At 37.7% G+C, this 23,826-nt stretch overlaps 2 protein-coding genes across 2 annotated transcripts; one reads left to right on the forward strand and one right to left on the reverse strand.

The window, feature by feature from the left end:
- Window positions 1-1,529: 1,529 nt before the first annotated feature.
- On the forward strand, window positions 1,530-6,569 carry LOC135211855 (zinc finger protein 436-like). Its single transcript, XM_064245068.1, has one exon. The coding sequence runs from the start codon at window positions 2,312-2,314 to the stop codon at window positions 4,259-4,261; it is 1,950 nt and encodes a 649-aa protein (XP_064101138.1). The 5' UTR covers window positions 1,530-2,311; the 3' UTR covers window positions 4,262-6,569.
- LOC135211856 (transmembrane protein 43 homolog) lies at window positions 6,563-23,206 on the reverse strand (the record flags this gene model as incomplete). The annotated part of the gene is given in 7 exon segments (XM_064245069.1): window positions 6,563-11,449; window positions 12,216-12,435; window positions 13,173-13,413; window positions 13,568-13,687; window positions 13,948-14,078; window positions 15,989-16,087; window positions 23,059-23,206. Coding segments are annotated over 7 exon segments (1,201 nt in total), but the record flags the coding sequence as incomplete, so codon positions are not given.
- Between the last annotated feature and the right edge of the window lie 620 nt (window positions 23,207-23,826).

A 23,826-nucleotide genomic window follows, 5' to 3' on the forward strand; every position in this document is an offset into this window, starting at 1 on the left:
ATATATCTATCTATATATATAATATATATATATATATATATATATATATATCTAATAAAAGGAGCCATAAAAAAACACCAAAATGTAGAGAGAAAAGTACTATATTTCAGAGACTGCTGTCTCTCTCTTCAGGTATATGAATGAGAAAAGTTTACAGAAAAGGTGGTATTTATACCAAGAGATTCGTCCACAAGTAAGCCAATTTAGGTCACCCCCGCTGATAATCTTCCTTTAATCTTCTTAAGCGTTGGTTGAATGAACACTGCGTCGACGATGTCGATGTCCAATTCCCTTTTGAGATGTTCATTACCTGCTTCTCTTTTATTAAGGCCGATTCCATCATTTGACTCTTGTACCGGCAGTTGCTGCTATAAATTACACGTGACATATTCCAGTTTATTCTATGGTTATGTTCATTTATATGATTGAAAATAGCCGAGTTCTGTTGTCCATACCTAACTGACCGTTTGTGTTGTATTAATCTCTGGGGAAGTGATTTACCCAGAGATTAATACAACACAAACGGTCAGTTAGGTATGGACAACAGAACTCGGCTATTTTCAATCATATAAATGAACATAACCATAGAATAAACTGGAATATGTCACGTGTAATTTATAGCAGCAACTGCCGGTACAAGAGTCAAATGATGGAATCGGCCTTAATAAAAGAGAAGCAGGTAATGAACATCTCAAAAGGGAATTGGACATCGGACATCGTCGACGCAGTGTTCATTCAACCAACGCTTAAGAAGATTAAAGGAAGATTATCAGCGGGGTGACCTAAATTGCTTACTTGTGGACGAATCTCTTGGTATAAATACCACCTTTTCTGTAAACTTTTCTCATTCATATACCTGAAGAGAGAGACAGCAGTCTCTGAAATATAGTACTTTTCTCTCTACATTTTGGTGTTTTTTATGGGCCTCCTTTTATTAGATGGAATTCTGTTGTTACAGAACACTTTTACCAGTCATATATATATATAGAGATATATATATATATCTATATATAGATAGATATATGATATATAATCTATATATATATATATATATATATATATATATATATATATACATATATATTATATATTGATGTGTAAATTATAACTAATTAATGTGAATTTGAATTTAATAGGTTCTTTGTGGGTTGATAGTATTTTGAAATATAAACATTTCATATAGAATTATATATTATTATACATGTTTTATGTATATGTGTCTTGTCAGTATATCTAATTTTACTTTCAGTGAAAATTAAGCATTAGCTGATATTTTACCATAAGTACTTTTATTCTATATTATAAAAAAGGGAAAAGAACTTCGTAGAGTAATCTTCTTTGTAAATGTAAATAGTTTAGTTAGGTAAAGGTTGTAAAAAATTGAAAATGGAGTATTATGGTGAAATGTAAGAACATTCCTTATGCATCAAAAGAACAGTTACATTTTTTATATAAACAAATGAGGTCCCCATAAGGTTCACAATGAAGGATTATTTCCTTAGGGTTTCGAAATCGAAATGACTTTTTTTTTTTTTTTTTTCTCCATTTCATCCTTTAATGGGAAACATTTACGATATTTGTACATACATACAAGCAACGGACCTCATTTGTCTTTATGTTCAAATAAAACTATTACAAGGGTGGAAGTATGAAGTTAGTAAATTATGGCGAGTCAAAGAAAATGGCAACTTGTACCATAAACTTGATAAAGATTATGCAGTAATGAGTATTATTTATTAACACTGGTGAATCATAAAATATATTTAATGCAGAATGATGCTTTAGAGAATAGTGTGTGTATTTAGACATGGAAGAGGGTTTGTGTATAAAAGAGTCTGTTATTACTACTAAGACTTTAAAATATTTTTTTAACCTTCAGTCTAGTGTTCCAGGTTTAGGTTAAGTTGGCATGGAAACTTTGGGGTCAATTATTTTAGACAGTTTCTCCTGCAAGCTTATTGATATTGAAAAGTAATGCATAACATTTTTGCTAAGTAATGTAGTGGAATAGCATGATTCATTTCTTATAGAATAAGAAGCAAAAACATGCTTTGGTATAGCAGTAGATTTTAGACAGCCATAGACTGTACCTGCAAGAATGCTTAACATTGGTTGAGGTCTGTTTCTTTCTTTATTTCAGGTGCTATCATGCTAGTCTGAGGTGATTGTGGGTGGTGGTGGTGGTGGCAGACCTAATTTCCTTCAACACTAACACTCCCTTCTCAAACTTCTTCCTACTGACAACTGTCACCTCTCATTTCTAGATCTTTACCCACTCTTGTTTGCTCCAAGAACCTTGCATACCTTCATCATGCAGGTGAAACAAAGTCTTAGGAAGAAAGGGAAGTCAGAGACTCCTGTGGTTCCCAAGAAGAGTGCGCAGAAATCCACCAAGAAAGAGTCTCCTAACAAGAAGAAAGCTTCGGAGCCTGAGAGCGTAACGGACGTTGCTGACGACACCAGTACTATTTCAGCTAACATCAATGCTAAAAAGAGAAAAGTCAAGGAAGAGCCTAAGACGTACAACGCTTCGAAAAAACCAAGAGTGGAGAAGGCTACCGAGAAGCAAACCCCAGAAAAGAAGAAAAGTGAATCAAAGCCCATCATTACTGCCAATAATGCAGAAAAGAATGGAATTTCTCCACACCCAAAAAGACCAAAGAGACAAGTAAAAACAGCAAAAGGTAAGGCAGAGAAATCTCCCAAAAACACAAAACAATCAGACAAACTTCAAGAAAAAGGCGACAAAGGCTCAGCAGTCTCTTCTCAAGATTTCTCTGACAAAGAAAACTCTGCAAATTTGATCAAACATGCTGATCTATCAAACGAAGATGATGAAGGCAGCGAAACTGAAGATGACCTTGACCCACTGTCTGAAAATGATTTGGATGTTGATGTAGAGGACACAGATGATTCTGCTTTACCAGATAAAGATGCCAAGGATCCTGCTGAAGATCACATTGCATACTTGGAAGAATTTGAATTAGACAAGAACAACAAACCCAAAAGATTTAAATGTACTATATGTGGTAAATGCTCTAGTGCCAAATCTGACCTAATCAAACATATCCGAATCCATACGGGGGATAGGCCGTATAAATGTAAGATTTGTAACGCTAGTTTTATCCAAGTAACAGCTTTCCATGGGCACATTACCATCCATACAGGAGAAAAACCATTTAAGTGTGATCTCTGTAGAAAATCATTTGCTATAAAAGATCGGCTCAGGCTCCACATGAGAATTCATACTGGAGAAAAGCCCCATAAGTGTAGTCAGTGCAACTTGACCTTCGCTCGTCGCAGCCAAGTGACACAGCATCAACGGGTCCACACGGGTAAAAAGGACTATCAGTGCACGGAATGCAATGCTCGCTTTGCTTCGTATCACACGCTCAAAGGCCATGTGATGGCACATCGTGGCGTCAAGGAATTCCAGTGTGGAGCGTGTGGTAAGAAGTTTATCCGCGTGGAAGGAATGTACAAGCACATCCGCACAGTGCACCGTGGGTCTAGGCCTTATACTTGTGAGATCTGTGGAAAAGCATTCAAAGGACATTTAAGACAACATATGAGATTGCATTTAGGTATGAGACCTTATCAGTGTTCTACTTGTGGTTCCTCCTTCACACAAAATTCACAGCTGACTGTCCACATGAGAATTCACACTGGAGAACGCCCCTACAAGTGTCAAATCTGCGGAGCGGCATTCGCTCATTCTTCTGCCTGTAAGATTCATATGCGGTCTCACACGGGAGAAAAACCATTTTCCTGTATACTCTGCTCTGCTGCATTTGCACAGCTTCCTCACCTCAAGAAACATATGAAATGTGTTCACAATGCTACAAAACCCTACCTCTGCAAGCTATGCAAAGAATACTTCCAGACACAGAGCGAGTTAGAGGCACACAATCGCGATGCACACGGCATAGCAAAAACTGCAGAGGAAGAAGCCGAGGAGATTGTGGAAGAGGCATCCCTAGCTCGGCTCAGAAATCGACTGGCCGTGCTGCTCTACCGCATATCCTCTGAGGAGCGTCGCTGCAAGTTTGGCTTCGGGTCCCTCCTTGTGGATGAAGTTCTGAAATTGTCGCTTCAGTCCTCCGGCCACGAACCTTTCGAGGACCCTTCATTGTCACGTCTGGATGAACTGCGGAAAAATGTGTTATTACTTTTGCAGTGGACCATACCAAAAGATACCATGGAAGAATATCATAAAAACAACATGACAGTCGATGAAGTTCTTGATATGTTAACTACTTAATAGTGTCAAATTTAGGTTTTGTGTATTTTAGTTTTTTATCTCGGTGTGATGGAAAGTGAGAAAGGAAAACTGAAAGTTTTATTACAAAATTCCGTAGCAAAGCTTTATTCAATCTGGCTTTCATATAGTCTGTGTAAGTATGTGATTCAGGGAAGCCATTTTATGTGCAATTTCGCCTTACACATTTGCATCGGCACCTTGGAAAATCAAAAAAGAACTAAAGTCAAATAATTTGACATGAATGATCGTAGTTCATGTCTGTGTAGGCTATTTATTTATTCAAAGTTATTCATTTGTATAAATCAGGTTTTGTGTTGTATAGTAGTAAGGAGTTATATTTAAATATGCAGTATAAAATGTATATTATTATTTATTACTCAATCCATGAATTCATTGTGGCCATATCAGAGATCAGCAAATCCTTCCTGTCTAGTCGAGTTTGTATGGGAATGCTGGCTCTCTTTATTAATAGTTTTATGACTGTTCTCGGACCAAATTCTTTCTGTTTGAGTCAGACAACATAAAAAATTAACGGCAGTTTTGTGTATCAACAAATTTGTGAATATAGTATTTCATATGGAAAGAATTTTGTCCTAAACGTAATATTATAAGCATATAACTGTGTTCTGAACCGTATCATCGTGTTCTTTGTCAATTTGTCTAGTCCATTTGGTGCCAATATGAATTCCCACCGAAAGTTTATCGTGTGAATTGAGGATTTATTTGTTTTCTTTTCAGGTGTTAATGAAACTATAATGTTATCCAGACTGTCGTGATCTGAATGTGCTGTTATGTCATTCTGTTCCTCCCCCACTGTCCTAGTCAGATGTGGTGCTTACGATTGCAAACTGTCGTCTAAGGTTAAGAGATGCAACAGGTTACACATTACAGGTATCGCTCAAAGATTTCAGCAATTAAACAGAAAAAATATTTGTACTACGTATTTCTTAATGAACTGAAAGAAGGTACATAAAGTCTTGCCACTTGATAGATACTACTGTAATTAGGGAATTTTGTATTCATGTAAAATAATTGTATTCATCAATTCATCAATGAGAAAACACAAATTTGTCAACTTGATGATCATATACTGAAGCATTCCTGGAAGGTCACTTTTTAGTGTTTAATCTATCCATCTGCACTACCAAAGAGTCTTACATTGTTATCATCATTCTAATGATGGATCAATCATCAGAGACCACATTTCAAGAGTAAATGAGCATGTGCCATATTTTAATTACCCTCTGTAATTACTCCTTGATGATAAAAATACTTTTTATCATCAAGGGCTCACTGTTGTACCTCAAGACCTTAGTGTCAACACTGTAGTTTTAGACTTCAAGATGTCTCTCTCTCTTTCTCTGTAAGATTTCAAGTTCTCCCTCAAATATGTTAACTGAAGTAATCCTTTTGTATATTATTTCCTTCAGTAGCGCGTAGTACTCACTTAGACCTACTCTCTGTGCATGTTCTGAAACACTGGGTCTGGTTTTTGGGGAATCTGTCTTTTTCCATTTCCTTTTATTTTATAAAGTTTATTTTAATGTATATCTAATTCATTTATACTTTGCTTGAACTGTTTAGAGGTGGTGGGTAACTCCAGTGGTATATTTGGTACTGGTTCATAACACAGGTATATTGTAGTTTTGCTTGACTGAGTAGGCCTATATTTGCTTCTAATCTCTCTCTCTCCAGATGCTGGTCTTATAATTATATTATTTTCTTACTCCGGTTGCATCTGATTTTGGGAGTTCATTTACTGCGTTCACCTATACTGGTGAAAACTGAGTTCCTTTTTCCTGCGGATTTTCATAGTTTTTCTTCTGTTTTTTATTAGGAGTGATGTTAGAAGCTCGTGAAATTCCTTGAATTTTTTTTTATAAATACATCACGTAAATGAATATCTGATAGCATATATGTAGGTGCAAATGTTTTCCATCATGAAATGCTTTTGCTAATGGATGAAACTCATTTTTCGCCATTAATATTGTCTGACGTAGAATAATTTTGTACTTTGTGAAACATAACACATACTTCTTGAAAGTCAGGCAATGTGTGAAATACTCTACTGTAAGCGTAAAATACTAGTTGATTGACTGTGTGCTTTTTAAAGCTGAATGTCTATAATATTGTGTGTGTGTTGTATGTATGTATGTGTACGTATGTCGCTGCTTGCGTAATCGTGCTTATCTCATGTCACTTATCTTGTTCAAGATAAAGGGTAATTGTTTGTACTCATGGATGTCTACTTAACTTGTGAGAAACTGTGTTAGATTTTATTACTACCGAAAAAATCAGAAATTGCTTATTTGGTCTTTTATTTACCCAACAAATTATTATTTCATGATCATCCTGAACATTAAGCAGCTAGCTCATAACTCAAGACATCACAGAATTTATTACCATCCTTGATTATTCTTGATCCCTGACTGACAGTTATGACACTGTGTACACTTAATTGAATGTAAAAGTATGCAAGACATTTTACACATACACTTGGAAAAGTTAATGGATCCTACTGTATTAACCAAATGAACAATTCCATAATCACAGTATTATAACAGGACTCAAAAGAAATACATAATCTTGACAATGGTTAAACCACAGGCTCATGATGCAAGATGCAAGTGAGGGCAATGCAGGACTACCAGTACCAGCCCAACTGAAGGAGGCCCCTGTTACATACTAAAGAACAATATCTTCTATGTTTGTGTGATCATCACATCAGACCAACGAGTTATGGCTATGTGTGTAAGGAAATGGTTTGTTTACTATTGAAAATGTTAGAATCAGCAGGGTCACTGAGAAACACAACATTTGTCAGGTATCTATTATAAACATCTATATGCAATATATACACAATCCCCGAGTCCTTAGCATTTACAAAATACTTTCTTGGCATTTTTATCTCTAATTATAAAGTACCAGAGCAAAATGCTTACAAAATTATGCGATATTTAGAGATAAAATTAATTACTATGAGAAAGCAACCAGTTTACCATTGTACCCCCTCTTTCCTAAACAGCAGAGTACATACTTGACTTTGTCACACCTTGCTTGTGTATTTCACATGTATGTATAACTTAAAACAACTAGTATTAATCAATTTAAGGCCTATTACAGAAATGCTAGGGGATAATTGAATGACATAAAAACACCTTAAACTGAATAAATATTCAAAACTTGCTAAGTAGTACCTAAAGGAAACACAGACACCAAGACTAGAAGTTCAAAAGTTAGAATCAACATTAGAGGTTTATTCGTTAAGAAATGATCACATAAGGTGAATTTAAACTCCTTCCTTACAGTAGCATGACATTGCTTCATTAGTCTTATTTACAGATACCGTTTTTAAGACAACATATGTTTAAGAAAGATTTTATTGCAGTTTATCCACAACATTACCATGATATAAGAAAATGAAAATATTATCATTTAGAGAGGCTTACATTAGAAAATTATTAAGTACGTACAGTAAATACTGACAGTAGATGCTTTCCTGTACAATACAGTATTTCAATATGGTGTAGATGGGCCCAAAATATACATAGTAATACTGTCCTAGGAGGTAATATACTATGAAACTAACAAATCCTTGACCTACATCAATTATAAGGATTTCACAAAACAACACCTTAGAAATATTTTCACTATGAAAGATAATGAATGCTAAACACCACCATGTAGATGAAAAAACAAGGGAAGTCTATAATATTGTATAGGCAATCAACACTAATATTAACTGTCAAAAAAAAAACTAGGAAAAAACCAACACCTATGCATGTAACATACTAAAGGTTAATTTCTGAACTAAACTTCAACCTATGTATGTGATAAGAAATTGTAACAGTCCGGTAAATACAACAGATTTATTAAATAAAGTCTTTGATGTAAAATTACTGGTTCACATTCATTAATTGTAAATATGTATAGCCTGTAGTCTCATCAAAATCAGTGACCACAAACATACATTACTATTTCTCAAGAAGCTATATTGAATAGATAAACAAAAGCTACAAAAACCATATTTTTCCACAAAATTTCACTGCCAAACTTATGGGCCAAGAGTGATTATTGTCAGACCACTGAGCTACAATTCAAATTTTTCATGTGAATCGTCAAATCTTTTTCATATTAGTACTTAATATCTTTACTAATAAATTACAAATATTGTTGGATAAACTGGAACTGTAGACAATTTTGCTGGCAAGATTCCTGTTTAAAACCTGTCAAATGCTCACGAAAATTAAGACTTGTATCAAATGTGTTATCCTGTTAATAATACAACGACTGACTAATGAAGTTACATGGGGCAGTTATCAAATACCAATTGTTAGGGAAATGTCACAAGTTTGAAAATGTGACATTACTTCACTGATGTATTCTTTTAAAAATTGAAATATGCTGTACGCCAGAATGACGATTTACTTGTAAAACTTTTTACTAGTTCATTATTCCATTATGTATGCCACTTGCTAAAGATAATGGACTTTATAGTGAAAGATAGAGGAGCTAGTTTTCATAGTCAAGGAACCGCAGATGGTATTCTTGACAGTTTCTGTGGCAAAAGGAGCACTACCATACTCTGCATAGCTGTTGAGTCAAAGACTTAAAAAACTCCAGTAGTATATATTCAGAGTTCAATAAGTTGACCTGAAAAGTTACATCTACAATCTATGCCAGATAACACTGTTGCTTTATCTATGAACATCCCAAACCTACAAGATAATTTTTAAAATTATGATCGATGTATTCGTATAAGCAATGTAAGTTTTATAAATAAAAATTCTCACTTTTCCCTTAAAAATCCGAGTCAACGATTTGAGGAAAATATTACTTCCTTTAACATATCAACACAAAGATTTAACAATGAATTATTCAGATAAGATATTCTTGAATTACATCAGTAAATTCAATAAAAACAGATTACTGATTACCTCTCATATTGCATCACCAATCCTATAGGATGAATGTCATCCAAAATTCTTCTTTATGCTTAGAGACAAAGGATGATAGTGTTCATTCCTAGACACAAAGAACAGATTTTCAAATACTACTGAGACCAGAATAACACAAAAGTGAAAAGAGAAGACTTGTGAAACTTGGTTTCATAGGAAAATAATAATAAAAAGAAGATAACAAATCCTACTAAAATAGAGAAAAGTTTCTCTAAATCTTCCATTTTACCTAACTAGGGCAGTGGGTTATTCAACTATTGCACCTAATGACTAGAATAAAATCCAAGTATGTAATGTAGAACTTACTTATAATGCCTATACTATCTCCTTGGAACCCAGACAATAATTCTGACCCAGTAATTATAGGTCACAAGGTGATCCCTAAGTTATGTAGTCTTATAGATATGTCTGCTAAATTTGCTACGTTATCAAGTTCTTTCTTTAAAGAACCCAGAAAATGGGAGAACTTATAATAAGTATTGGAATACCAAAAATTTACTTCATATCAGAAGTGTTGCCCAACAATGTCCTATAACACTATGCATTATGGCACAAAAAGGACACTTTAATCAATCAAATTATTTGGTAATGCTACTTGTAGTCCATCTTGAACATACGTACATTAAGGCTGGATACCTTAAGTGTTTTTTATCCCCCTTCTACCTCTTGTCCATTTTTCTATCCCCCTTCTACCTCTTGTCCAAGTCTTTTTGCCAAGAAATTAATCATCTTTTGCAAGAATGTTTCTAAGGACAACCTATAATTCAGTACACCTTACAGATACTGATGAAAATGTAATGCAATTTTTTCCTTTAGATAATGGGTACACTGGAATTAGTAAGTTATAAGGATGTTTCCTAAAAGTGTCTAGAAATAATAAATGAGTCAGCTTGCTGGGCTAACACTTTTCCCTTACATTAGTTAAACCTGTGGTACTATCAAGAGATAATTAATCTGCAAAGAGATATAAATAGAAATGGTTTTTTAGGAACTGACTTTTGCTTCTATATAAAAAGTACAACGTTTCTTGAGTCGAAATCCAGTTTGTAAGAATTCTTGTTCAAGTCACATATCAGACAAAGTACACCATGTCCTGTATCACCAAAAGACTTCTACGGAACTAACTTGAGTGATGACTAAAATCCTATGCAAGTAACCACCATCTCTGGTTTGCCTGATATAATCAGTACCATACACCAGAACAATCTCTTTGTACCTTACTAATGAAGAGCAGATTTAAGGCAGATACTGAATTGATTTTGCCAACTGAAATATGAAAGGTGTAACTCTGACTTTCCTCTTACCACTACGAAAACCAAAGGAACAAAGGTTCAAGTCCCAAGTTTTAAGGAAATACCCAAGAACTCAGTTTCACAAATGGTTCTATCTCTTTTTACTATGGGGTATGTATAACCCATTTAGGTAATACACTGGATACATACTTAATGCTTTCGATAGCAAAGTTAGTTAAGTTGGAAATGTCTAAACTATTTAGTCCAGTTTCAATCATTCATTCTGGATACCAATGCAAATCTTTAAGGAAATTTACTTGGATAAACTTATAATGTTCAGCCTGCCTTATCTATGAAAACAAAATGGTTATAAATGACAAGAAAATGTATTAGCTTCCATCACTAATACACATTATTATATTCCCAAAGAAACTAAATTAGAAAAAGGTAAACAATTCTACTTTGGTATATAAAGACATTCTCCTTTTAACATGGAATCTATAATACATGTAAATGGAATATCACATCCAATTACTTACAGTTTGAAGACTGTGTCATATAACATCTAAGTGTGTTCAGCATTTATTGCATCATGGTTTATTCCTACTTCAAGAGTTTGATGTAGAACTTTGCATGGAATGCTATTTTTCACAACCAGTGACAATCGCCATTTACAAAAAATTACTTAACCTGATTTGAACTCGTGCAATTAGTCACACGCATAACAAAATAATCAACTTCCAGCATTTGATAAAACTAGTCTTCAGTACTGCTTCTGTACCCATTAGATCTTCTTGTTTGGCCTAAGGAACCCTGATGCTTTGCTGCTGCTCGGATGAAAGGCAGCGCTGCTACAACAAGAATCAGAAGAGCGAGACCAGGCCTGTATATACACCAAGCTCCTCCTATGATTACGAGGGAGGTAGACATACTCAATGTCAAATTTGCCGATCCCAGGCCCAGAGCTACAACGTCCCTTAAAAGTGGAGAGCATACAACTGCAAAAGAAAAAATTAGTTTCACTAAAGAATACTCAACATGAGATCAGTTGAAAATGAAAAAAAAGTAGATGTACTGTTAATATATTCCTAACTTAATTACATAAATTAAAATTGTGCTGACATCTACAGTCAAATAGAGCTTTGTTTCATCCACAAAAATTTTATTAGAAATAATTTTTCTGTACTGTTTGACATAAACATTATTTTTTACATTTTCAATCTGATAAATAAATCATAAATATCATAACCTAAAATTCCTGTATCTTTAATTCAATGCAAAACACCTTTATCAGATCTTTTTATGCTCTTCCATAGACCTTTCCTGCCCCCCAAAACAAGAACAACAACAAGTAGTTTGTAGGCTTCCTCCCTGAGTGAGCGAAAACAGAGGGATTGCTACTTATGAAAATATCAGAAACTTCACCAGGTTGGATAATCATAGAGGCACTGTCTAATGAACATGCGTACGTATTACTATAGACAGCAACAAGTGTTACATGCTTGTCCTAATACTTTAAATTTTGTGCTTATTAGAGATTTTATAAAACCCATTGGAACGATAAATGGTGGGAATAAGCTAAAAAATAAACTTAATAACTACAAGCTAGCTCTTCTTTCCCATTAAAACAATTCTGCTCATGCAAAAGATGCAAAACCTATGGGTTTTCTGCTTGGGTCACATCCAAGACTATGAAATTCATCTTCCTTGTTGCCAAAAAGGCACACACACTAAATACAGAAACATATACTGTCCACAACTCACCTAATGAGTGAACAATATTCGAAACACATATCAATCCAAGAAACATGATGAACCATCCACCTAGTCGCAAGCTCCAGGTCAAAAACCGATTCTGTGCGTGCTCTGACGAGAACATTTCTTCCACCGTGCGTTTACCCGAATGGACGATCAACAATTCCCTTCCAGTGCTTGTGACAAATGGATGCAGTGTCTCACCAATCTGCTGCCCAATAATGCTCACCTGTGGAACAGAAGGCTATCAAGTTACAATATATTTGCCATTATTACTATTATCATAAGAATTATGAAAATTTGACCTAGCTTATCCAGTGGATTCCCTGAATTTTTTGTTCATTAACAAGTTAACACTGGAACAAAACATGGTTGAAGAAATGAGACATTCATTTCTGACCTACAGTGGGTATATAAAGGCTATGCATACTAGTACTCTATGCAGCAAAAACTTGGGCAACAACAAGAAAAATACATACCTTGAGAAGGAGCAAATGAAGTAGTGCGAATATTTTATTAAGAAAGAATTGGTGGAGTAATGTAGTATCAAGAGGCTGGCAAAAAGACTAAGACCTCCAAGAGCACTTACTATGGGGGGTAGCAGGATTAAGAAGACTTGTAGTAAGGCCCAGAAAATCATGGAAAAAGGGATAAATATACTAGACTTAGTCCCAATATGAGCTGATGGAAAGAGGCCACAAAAAAAATACCACAAAAGAAAGCAAATCTAGTAAGCACTGAGAATAAACTTGCTTGATCCTGTGATTTGAGGATAATGAGTCAATGTTTACTCATAATGAGTTCATTATGAGTACTGCTTTCACTCACCAAATGTCATACATCAAGCAATATGGATTCTAGACTAGTCAAGACCAACAGAAACCAGTTACATTGCCTATGTAAGAAATGGTTGATAATTTACCAACATTTATAACAAGTACTATATTACGTAACATGTTTTCTTACCACTTCTCCAGCTCTGCCTGCAAAATAAAACTGAATTCTAAGATCGCCGATATCGGGATTATAAATATCCTGAGTGATATAATACATTCCTCCATGCAGCTTCACATCCCCTCCCTCCGGTTGCTCATCTCCCGAAAAGGCAGCGAAATCCACAAAACTCTCTTTAATAGCTGGACTCAAGTAATATTCACCAACTTTTGCATTCTCTGCTGTCTGCACAATTGTTGGCACCGGTATAGTCCTGGAAGTGAGATAAACCAGAAATTCAAGATCACCAAGTTCTTTTAAACATGTAACAAAATGGCAAAAAATATCAAAGGGTTAAAAAGGGAACATAAAAATATCTTTGATGTTATACAGCATGTAAAATTTAAAAAAACAGATGGTTAACTTACGTTGGGTTCTCGTGGCCCCATGGAATGTTGAATGCTGAGCTGTCTACCACCTTATCACGCCATGCAAATGAATAGCTATACGATGTGTCTGACGGCATTTCTGGAGTATCTTCGGGTCTCCTAGGAAGAGATATGCCCAGAATTAATCTTTCCATAAAATACGGAGAATCTGTGATCTTTTCCTGCCATTCCATCACAAGACTATAAAGCATGTGGAAAATTTTATGCATAAAAATTCACACAAAGTAGCATTATCCATTGCACACAGTACTGTAAATATTAATACGTCCATTCACTATGGCTCTCTTAATTTCTGATAAACAGAAGATAAAGGTGACAGAAAAGCTAATAATTGTGTTCTACCAAATAGATTTACTTACAAGGATGACTCTTCCTCAATCCACTGATACATCTGAACTCTACGTTTTAGTCTAATGGCACTTATTTCCACGCCATAATAATCATCTGTGAGCAGGGGCAAGACAGATATGGGTCCCCATACATGAACTAGCTGGTAAGAGAAAGAAATATTTAATAACGAACTTGTAATTAACTTAGACTCAACACCTACTAGACCTAGAAGCTCAACACCCTTAAATATTAACAGAAAAAAATTACTGTTTCAAGAACACATACCAGACCATTTTACATATACATAAGCATAAAAGAAGATACACAATTCCTATGAGGTAAGACCAACAACAAAGTGGAGGAAGACCTCTTTCACTATGATCTCTACCAACACCTCCCTTCAGTATACTACTTTACTTTGCTCTTGAAGAAAAGAACTCATGCATAAGGCATTACGTACAGTTGTTTGCTTTCACCAAATCATAAATATATATATATTTCACATGTTCTCCTTTTTGGAAATCCCCAAACACATCACGTTTTGTGAAAAAGAAAGACCTCTCACTCAATGCTGGTTAGTGCATGTACATAGAATAATACATACAAGTCTTCCAGAGGGAAATGTGTTGTTTTTTTTTTTTAGCTATTTTCAACTCTGAGCTCTCAGGCTAGCAATAATTTATTTCTGGAGTGTAGATTCTAAAATATTTCCATCTTCATCTAGCATTTTCAATATCTTAGTGCTAAGTTATGCGGAAGAAAAAATTTTCAGTGAATTTTTAATTTAGATACTTCAGTTATTCTGTGGTGATTCGCTAGTACTATTAAGAAAGAAAAGGCTTTCTGGGTATCAATAAGTCCAAGGCTGCTCTTTTTTTCTTGTCTGCAAGATTACTTTCCCTTTCGTGTTGAAGTCTCCTCTTTTGTAAGTAATTAGTCTTACTTCATACTCAGTACTTCTTTCTTCTGATTGACCTAATTTAGTTTTATATCCATGTTTTCTAGGTTTCTGAAATTGTGAGTATGAGTAACACATTACAAAAGAGGGGAGTTGAGAACCCTGTGGAGATAGATGGATAGATCTTAGATGAGGCAGAGCAGTTCTGTTACCTTGGAGGTACACTGATCTGTGAGAGCAGTAAGGGAAAAAAAAAAAAGTATCTAAAGCACAGATGAAATGGCGAGAGACAGCTAACCTGCTGGTACATAAAAGCAGCCAATTAGTTAAAACAGGAAACACGAATGGTACATGAGGACCATGATACCGTATGGAGTAAGATGACTTTTATTTTATAAGGTCTGACCATAGAATGTTAACATTCACCGCCAAAATAGGGTGGGAAGACTGTACTATAATGAAAGAAGAATTGGTGGAGAGATGTGGTAACAAAACAGATCTTGAGGACTGAGATGTTCTGACATGTGACAAGGAATGAGCATGACGGAGGAAGGCCCAGAAAAACATAGAATAAGGGGATAGCTGAAAACATTGACATGACAGGGGTTTTAGCAGAAAGTTTACAGAACAGAAATTAGCATAAATAACTACAATTTCAACTCCAAAGAAATGGAAGACAATGTATGTACAAACATTTATGACAATAGTAATGATATCCTTGGAATCAAAGTCAGTCTATTGCTCCCATATCTGTATTTATACTTCCTCCCAACCTCACCAGAAGAGTAGACATGTTTAATTCCCATCCCCAAAAGGTAATGGCATAATGCAAGAGGGCAATCTTGCATGGAAATTGACAACACGAACCCCCAATTTGGAGATCTGAACCCATGACCCGCAATTTACTAGGCGAATATTATGTACAGTGAGCTTCAGAGTACATACAGCATAAATGCAGTAAAACTGCATGTGCTGTGAAATCATAGTGGACCTACTTCAACCACATCACAGATATATCTATCCAGTCTCTAGTTAATTTGCATAAAATTTCCTTTTTAATCTTTGCAAAATTAGAACTGTACGCTGTAATTTTGTTTCAGGCATAAAAACACAAGAAGAAATGAAACAAACAATTGTAAGCTAAGAACTACTGTGAATTCTAAAGAACTTACCTTACCATTATTTTCTTCTAAAACTGCTGATGAACTCTGTACTCGAACAACTGAATTATAACCTTCATCTAGACTGCGAGATGTCTGAACAGCGCGGCCCTTGAACGGAAAAATTTTGTTTTATTCGAGACAGAAAAGTAGAAATGATATTGTAATGATACAATTAAGTTTGTTCATACTTACCTGGCAGATATATATATAGCTGTATTTTTCCGAATCCGACAGAAATTTAAACACTTACGACACACGCAGTGGGAGTCAGGTGGTTAGTACCCTATTCCCGCCGCTGGGAGGCGGGTATCAGGAATCATTCCATTTTCTATTCATAATTTTTATTTCCACTGTCTCCTGAGGGGAGGTGGGTGGGTACTTGATTATATATATCTGCCAGGTAAGTATGAACAAACTTAATTGTATCATTACAATATCATTTTGTTCATGAAACTTACCTGTCAGATATATATAGCTGAATCCCACCTTTGGTGGTGGGAGTAGACAGAATAGAAGATTTTAGGAAACATATATATGCAGATAATTGATATCTTGATTCCTTACCTGTTAGCATAGCTGACTTCGTGGTTACTGCCGCGTAAGTCTGCTTGTGCTACTAGAGTTGCCAGCGATGGTAGAGACCTATATAGCTGGTGCACTCCAGATGATCTGTCAACAGGGGCGAGACCACGACGTGACTAGACCATATTGACCATACCATGAGGGCTAAGAAGTAAAATAAATATATATATAAAAATATATATCACCACCTGACCCACCTAGCCAAAGTTAAGGTGTGTTAACTAAGGCTTAAGAGTTAAGAAGTCACCGTTGTCGGCGACTCAACTACTAAATTAAGAGCTCTTCCTAACCATTTTCTACAGGATAGGATGAGTGGTACTTCTTGCCCCCAAGATTGTGTCTGCAGACACGTATGGCCCTAGCGAGCAGCAGATCTCATATGCCATCTTCACATCTCGCAGGGAGTGTGAATTGAACACAGAGTTGCTTCGCTAAAACATGGTACTCAGGATGTTGCTGAGTGCCATGCTCTGTTGAAATGCTTCCGAGGCCGCGCCCTCACCTCGTGAGGCATTCAAATCAAAAGATTTCAAATCTTTGTGCAAACACAAAGAAGGAGCTTTTTTTGAAAGACCTCCTTAACAATAAAGCCAGGGTGTTCTTCGATATGGGCAAGTCGGTCTTTTCGGAACACTGCAGATTGTCCGTACGACTTCGACTTTCTTGAGTTTTATGTAGATAAAACTTGAGAGACCTGACAGGGCACAGGACTCTCTCTGGCTCCTGCCCACTAACTTGTGCCATCCTTGCTTCCAAGCCAAGCTCATGGCCCCAAGGTTACAAAACGGGTTTCCATTCTTAGGCCATAACGAAAAGCTTAGAGAGCACACCGCCTTGTGTTCTCTAAAGCCAAAACTTGTGACGATGGCTTAAAATCTCACTAACCCTCTTTGTCGTATCTAGGGTGGTTAGAAAAATGCCTTCCTGATCACATGCAAGAAGTTAACAGGTAGGAGATGTTCGAATGCTTTGACATCAAGAACTTCAGACTATGTCTAAGTTCCATATTGAAAGCTTCGATCTGGACATGCACAGTCAGTCCGTCTGTACTAACGTCAGGTGACCGACCAGTTGACCAGTCAGACGAATCAAGGACAGCAAGGCTGTACCCTGAAGACCATAAGGCACTATTCTTCGCTGAAGGATGAGTGTTTGGACTGCCTGGGCGATTCAAGCTAAGCAAACCTTGGGGGGTGTATCAACGCAACCCAACGTCGTTAGCGAATCAACTCCTGAGCCACTCCTGACTCGAGCTTCTGGTGCCAGGAGAAAGGAGCGAGGAGCAAAAAGGCGATTCAGTCCCGAAGGACGAATGCCTGACAGTCCAACCTGGTCTCATGTTAAACGATCATCGGGGGTGTATAAACAAACGCAACCGACTTCGTCAACAAGAAACTCAGGGCTACTATATGTCTCCTGATCTCGCACGAGTGTCTGACTCCGAGAAAACAGGCGAGACAAAAAGTAGATGGTGAGCGAGTTTCGAGATTTCACAGAACTCAAAGATCGTGAAGGGCTTTGTTGTTTGACAGAAGCAAATCTCTGAGCCCAAAGGCCGTCAACAACATATTTGCGTATTCTTTAATAGTTGTGACTGCCAGCTTATCCCATTCTTCAAACGGAAAGGGAAGACTGCAATCTTATGGGCTGTCAACATCTCGATAGTCTGAACGTAGTCAGACTCAGAGCGGAGAGGTTATAGGTACCTTTCGTGTTAAAGGAGACCGATCTCTCGGAAAAGGTCTTGGAAGACGTGACCTCTGTGAATCTAGGGTCTTGAAGGCCAACATGGGGCGATTAGCGTCATTGTCGCTCCCTGTGATGATATAAATCATCTTATTACATTTCCTAAGCTGATTGAAAAAGGGGAAAAGAGACTAAACATCCATCCCCGTTCAATATCATAGGATGGCGTTTAATCTTACCGCTCCCGGATCGAGAAAAAGGGAGCAGAGAAGAAGAAGCCTCTTCGTCCTCAACCTAGCGAAGAGATGAATGAAAGGACGTCCCTAAAGTCTCCACAAACTCTCAACATACTTCTAAAGAAAGATTCCACTCGGAAGTCAGTAGTTGCTGCCTTCGATCGAGACGATTCGAACGGACTTTTGCAATCCTGTAACGAACCTTCTAGAGGATCGTTCCATTCTACGCCTGTTGTTATAATAGGCTCTTTCTCGTAAACCCGAACCGGGACCGAGAGAAGATACTTCCTAAGATATGAGAGAGCTGTGGAAGATCAGAGTTGATATGGACCATGGTTCCAAAAACTCGTTTCGAGGACTGGAGGGACGACTGAATTGCTTCCACTTCTTTCAGATTATGATCCAGGACATCTGAAACCCTCTCCAGATGTCCGGCACCTTCTTTCTATCACCTCAAGAGATACTTAACGCACCGAGAGATGTTCAGAATCATTCCTAGATCTTTAATAAAAATTTCAGTTTCCCGGTAGGAAAAAACTGTAGAGGTCTGAATTGCAGTCTATTCAGGGAAAAACAAACAAATTCTTTAGGAAGGAAATGGTCCCCAGCAAGCTCATCCATTCCCTCACACAGTATGTTTACTTCCCTAATAAGGCTGCGCTTTGCCTAAGCAAGAGAGCATATAATAGTGCAATGTTGTGGTAGACTCGTAGTACCGTGCGGTAACGAGCACCGAAAGGAGTAAGATATCTCTGTAGAACATATTAAGGCCAAACGAATGCAATGTTTATTCATTCCATGTAAGAAATCCCCTCAATCTTAGGCTAAAGTCCGTGATTGTAGGGCAGAGATACAGTTCGTCAGTCAATCCCGCAGGAGAGAGAGAGACGTAACTGCCAGCACAGAGATACGGTTAGTCAGTCAATCCCGCAGGAGAGAGAGACTTAACCTACAGCGCATGACAGCGACGAGTTGGTACTGGCTCGTTTGGCACTGGAGGAGAGGACAGTGACAGCAGCAGCTTACGATCGTCCGTCATCGTCGTTCTCTTAACTTTATGCCTGGGTTGCCAGCTACCCTATTCTATGAAGAAAAAGGTCCGTTATTTTTAGCATAAAGAGACTCTCAAGCTGGTATATTTAAGCGAAACAGAAAACGCTAAATATATAGATGCGTTTGTGTCGTCAGAACACTACCATACAACGGTAAAAGATAAATCGGAAACTCCTGGAAGGCTGCAGGGAGTAACTAACGATTAAATGTCCTTAAAATGGACCATAGACCTCTCGGTTGCCATCCGAAGAGGTAACTACAGCAAGCGTATATGACTTGAACCAACCAGAAATAAAATAACGCAAGGCAAAATATGAAATTATATCACAATAAAGTTTGTTCATACTTACCTGGCAGACATATATATAGCTGAATTCGGAAATACAGCTACATACATATCTGACAGGCAAGTTTCATGAACAAAACTTAGGAGAATCGAAGCAGTCAGCTCAAGCTTCTTATGTTATTGGACATAAGCGTTCATTGACGTAGTCTACAAGTCTATTTCTTGTACGAGTCTGCGAATGACGAATGAGAGCTCTTCCGAATCTTGTCAATAAGAGCTTATTCGCTTACGCAATATCAAGTTAATGAGATGTTTGTCAATGAGAACTAACCCATTTACGGGACAAAGAGATATTTTGTCAATGAGGGGATACCCACTTACTTGACAAAAAGATAGTATATTGTCAATGGGGGAAAGTCACTGAATTGACAAAACGTAATCAGGAAGTCGAGCATTTTATTTTACCGATTCCCGTCTCAAACGAGGAAGGGGCAAGAATCCTGTTAAGAGACTGGGCTTACGTCAGGTTAGAATAGGTAGAACGACGATGTTCAATTCGGCAGCGTAGTCCGACTAGGAACTAACAAAATCTATCATCTGAAAAGCCCTTTCAGATGGGTACTAAAAAGCTGGCAAAATTATCCTGGGAAGAGGAAGAAACTCTCCAACCAGCTTCCTCTCCCGTATCACAACTAATGCCTGCTAAAGCTTAAAATTTATTGGCAGTATGGCAAAGGCAGTCCTGTCTTGCGCTTTCCTGAAGAGCGTACTTTTGATGAGTGCCTTTGCAAGAATCCTACTGAACGTTGCCGAGAGTCCTGACGTGCAGGACATCGAGCCTTTATAACCGTAACTGCCTTATCGCAAAGTCTTGACTGCGGTAGTGGCAACTTAAATTTATTGGCAGAATTGCAAAGCTTGCTGGTAGAGCAAACGAGAACTTCCCTTGAGCTTTCCTTAACTCCATCCACCTATGCGAAAAGCAATATTAATTGACAGAGACCTCTTGAATTCACGAAACCCGATGTCTTGCTGGGTTTCGAAGAAGAAGTTGTCTGTTCACTTTAAGCTTACTCCGAAGCACTGCCTACTTCACATTCTTTGCAGGTGAGGTAGAAGGTATCATCGAAGGTAGAGGTAAAAATTCTTTAAGCCCAAATCTGAAACAAGAGCTTGAAGAGTTCAACAGAAACGTTCAGCCAGGCGACAACACCTGGCGTGCGCTGGTGCACGCTCGGCGTCCACTGGAGCGCGCTCGGCGTCCACTGGAGCGCGCTCGGCGTCCACTGGAGCTCGCTCGGCGTCACTGGCGCGCACGCTCGGCGTTCCACTGGCGCGCGCTTGGCTGTGCACCCGCGCGCCCCTGGCCTTGGGCGTCCGCTCTCAAAAGCTTACTGCTACTATGACTTCTTTTACGTATTTCTCGGTGGAAAGACGGACACGAGTTCAGGCGACGTTCGCCTTCTTACTTCTCACTGAAACGCATAACGAGAGAGAGAGAGAGAGAGGACGTGAAGCGTCCTTTCTTCTATAAAGCTTCTATTTAGAGGGTGCGAGTCCATCCGAAAGCTCCAACCCCTGCGCGGGGAGGACGCTTCGGAGGACGAGAAGCAATCCTTCAGGATTCGTGCACGTGCACGCACTTAGGCAGTCTGGGGATTTTCATCAGAAACTGCCGAAGGCACGCCAGATCGGTGGGGGTTCCTCGTAACCCTCCTTAGGCTTCGACATGCTCTCTCCCTGGTTCTGGGAGTCAAGCAGAGGTCCCGGCCTAGAGGCGAAACGAGGCCGATCTGACGCACCCTCCACTACACAAGGGGTATCACTGCACTTCTGCACTTCACTTTACTCTCTAAAGCAAGCACTTTCGATTCTAAGTTACGAATCGAAGGAGTATCAGAGAAAGGGCAATTTCTCTACAGACACTGCTTAGGGCCCGAAAGCAACACTGCCAGGGTTAGGAGCAACAATTACAGAAGTAGCACTTCACAGCAATGAAGGAGAGCGAGCACCTCTCGTAGACATATACATAGCCCGTAGGCCATACTACAGGGTTATGCAAAATAAAGTCTACAGGAAGGTTAGCAGGTTCACTACCCTGACTTTTGTTACTGATTAATTGGCGTACATACGAATCATACGTCTTCCTTACGGAATTAGACATGTTTACTGATTAAATTGCGTACATACGAATCATTAACGTCTTGCCTTACGGAAATCGACAAAGTCCCTCCCACACACTCCTTACATGACAAATCTCAACAAAGAAGCAAGACCCATACCCCTCGTACATACCAAGTGCGAATCTACCGAAGCTTTCGGTAGCCACACCCTATCTTTGCAGACAACCCCGTCTGAAACTAGCCTAACTAGATTCAGATATTTTATGCAAAAATGAATCAAATTCAAATCAATTTAAGATAGCGTATGCCTAGCCACAAATCCAAGTGAATAAATCAAAAGACAATTAGGATACTTAGCGGCAATGAAGTTTCCAAAATCCTAAGACGGAGGTACTGAAAACAGGTGTTTTCAGCACCGGCGACAGAAAAATTATGAATAGAAAATGGGAATGATTCCTGATACCCGCCTCCCAGCGGCGGGAATGGGTACTAACCACCTGACTCCCACTGCGTGTGTCGTAAGTGTTTAAATTTCTGTCGGATTCGGAAAAATACAGCTATATATATATCTGACAGGTAAGTTTCATGAACAAATAATAATATATATTCTTCTGATAATTATATTTCATGATTTAATTTTTATTCAATCTAATTAAATCATTAGCATCTACTATTGTCCTTTTTGTGTAAGTACTGTGCACTAAATAAACTACTTCCATCTTTATCATCATCCCCTTAATTCCTCTTACCTATTGTACACATTACACATTTCCATAAAGCCCAAAACAAACACTATTCTTTCTGTCTCATCTCTGCTCATAATTTTTCAATTATCTGTTCCTTTGCAAACTTCTTCTTTACATACAACATTATGTTCTCTATTCTTGCCAATATTTCCATCACTCCATAGTCATCACTGCTCTCACATGCTACATAAATCAGATTCCTTTCTTACATTTTATAGTTTGTTCAGGGAATGTCTGTTTAAAAGCTGTGATATTGAGAGCCATTGAATCTATAAACTTACTCAAACCTGTCCTGACTCAAGATTTTTTAGCTTTAAAACTAAAATGGCCATAATTTTCACCATCATAACAGGAGATATATTCTCACCTCATTCCAGAAGAGGAGGCCACTCCCAACTAATATGAGCACCACTCCAATAATTACTGCTGGGAGTGATTCCCGGACCTGGTCACCAACAGGTCGCCGTACATACTGCATTGTGCGTCCTATTGTGGTACGGCCTCCTGAATTTTCATGGTTGCTGCTGCATGCTAAGTAGAAAAATAAAAAAGTTTCTTGTCACAATAATGTATGTCACAGCTTTTCTACACAAAATAATCCGACAACAAATGTTTATGTAAAAAACATAAATGAAACATAATTAAATGGATAAACAAAAAAGTGGTTCTCTAACTATAAGGTTTTAACACCAAAATGACATTTTCAAAAATACCATCTTGAATTTTTCCCAGTTAGAAGAATTAGCTTAATGAATCACTACACATCAGAATTAAAATTCCTCTGATCTTAGGCCTTCCTACTCCTTGGACTATTAGTATGGCTCATACCTGTACCCATCAGTAATATCTGACATATCTCATAAATTTCAGTGATTACAAAGATGAGATGTCTCCCACCCTTCAAGCTCTGATTGACATCCGAGAAATTTAACCTGAAGATATTTAAGGCAAAACTAGATTAAAGTATCCAACCCCCCCATCGCCCAGATATGGACCTGGTGCCCCAGGTTAGTTAGGGAAAGTTAGATTAAGATATATACATATACAAGTATATACAGGTATTTTACAATGTGACTGATATGGCACACCAGATTAGGTTAGGTTTTGCCAGCCGGGTCTAGGTACAGAACAAGCA

Source organism: Macrobrachium nipponense, chromosome 40, assembly GCF_015104395.2.
Source record: "Macrobrachium nipponense isolate FS-2020 chromosome 40, ASM1510439v2, whole genome shotgun sequence".
Lineage (NCBI taxonomy): Eukaryota > Metazoa > Arthropoda > Malacostraca > Decapoda > Palaemonidae > Macrobrachium > Macrobrachium nipponense.

Coding starts and splice junctions, on each gene's coding strand:
- LOC135211855 (XM_064245068.1), top strand. CDS start 2,312: ATGCAGGTGAAACAAAGTCTTAGGAAGAAAGGGAAGTCAGAGACTCCT.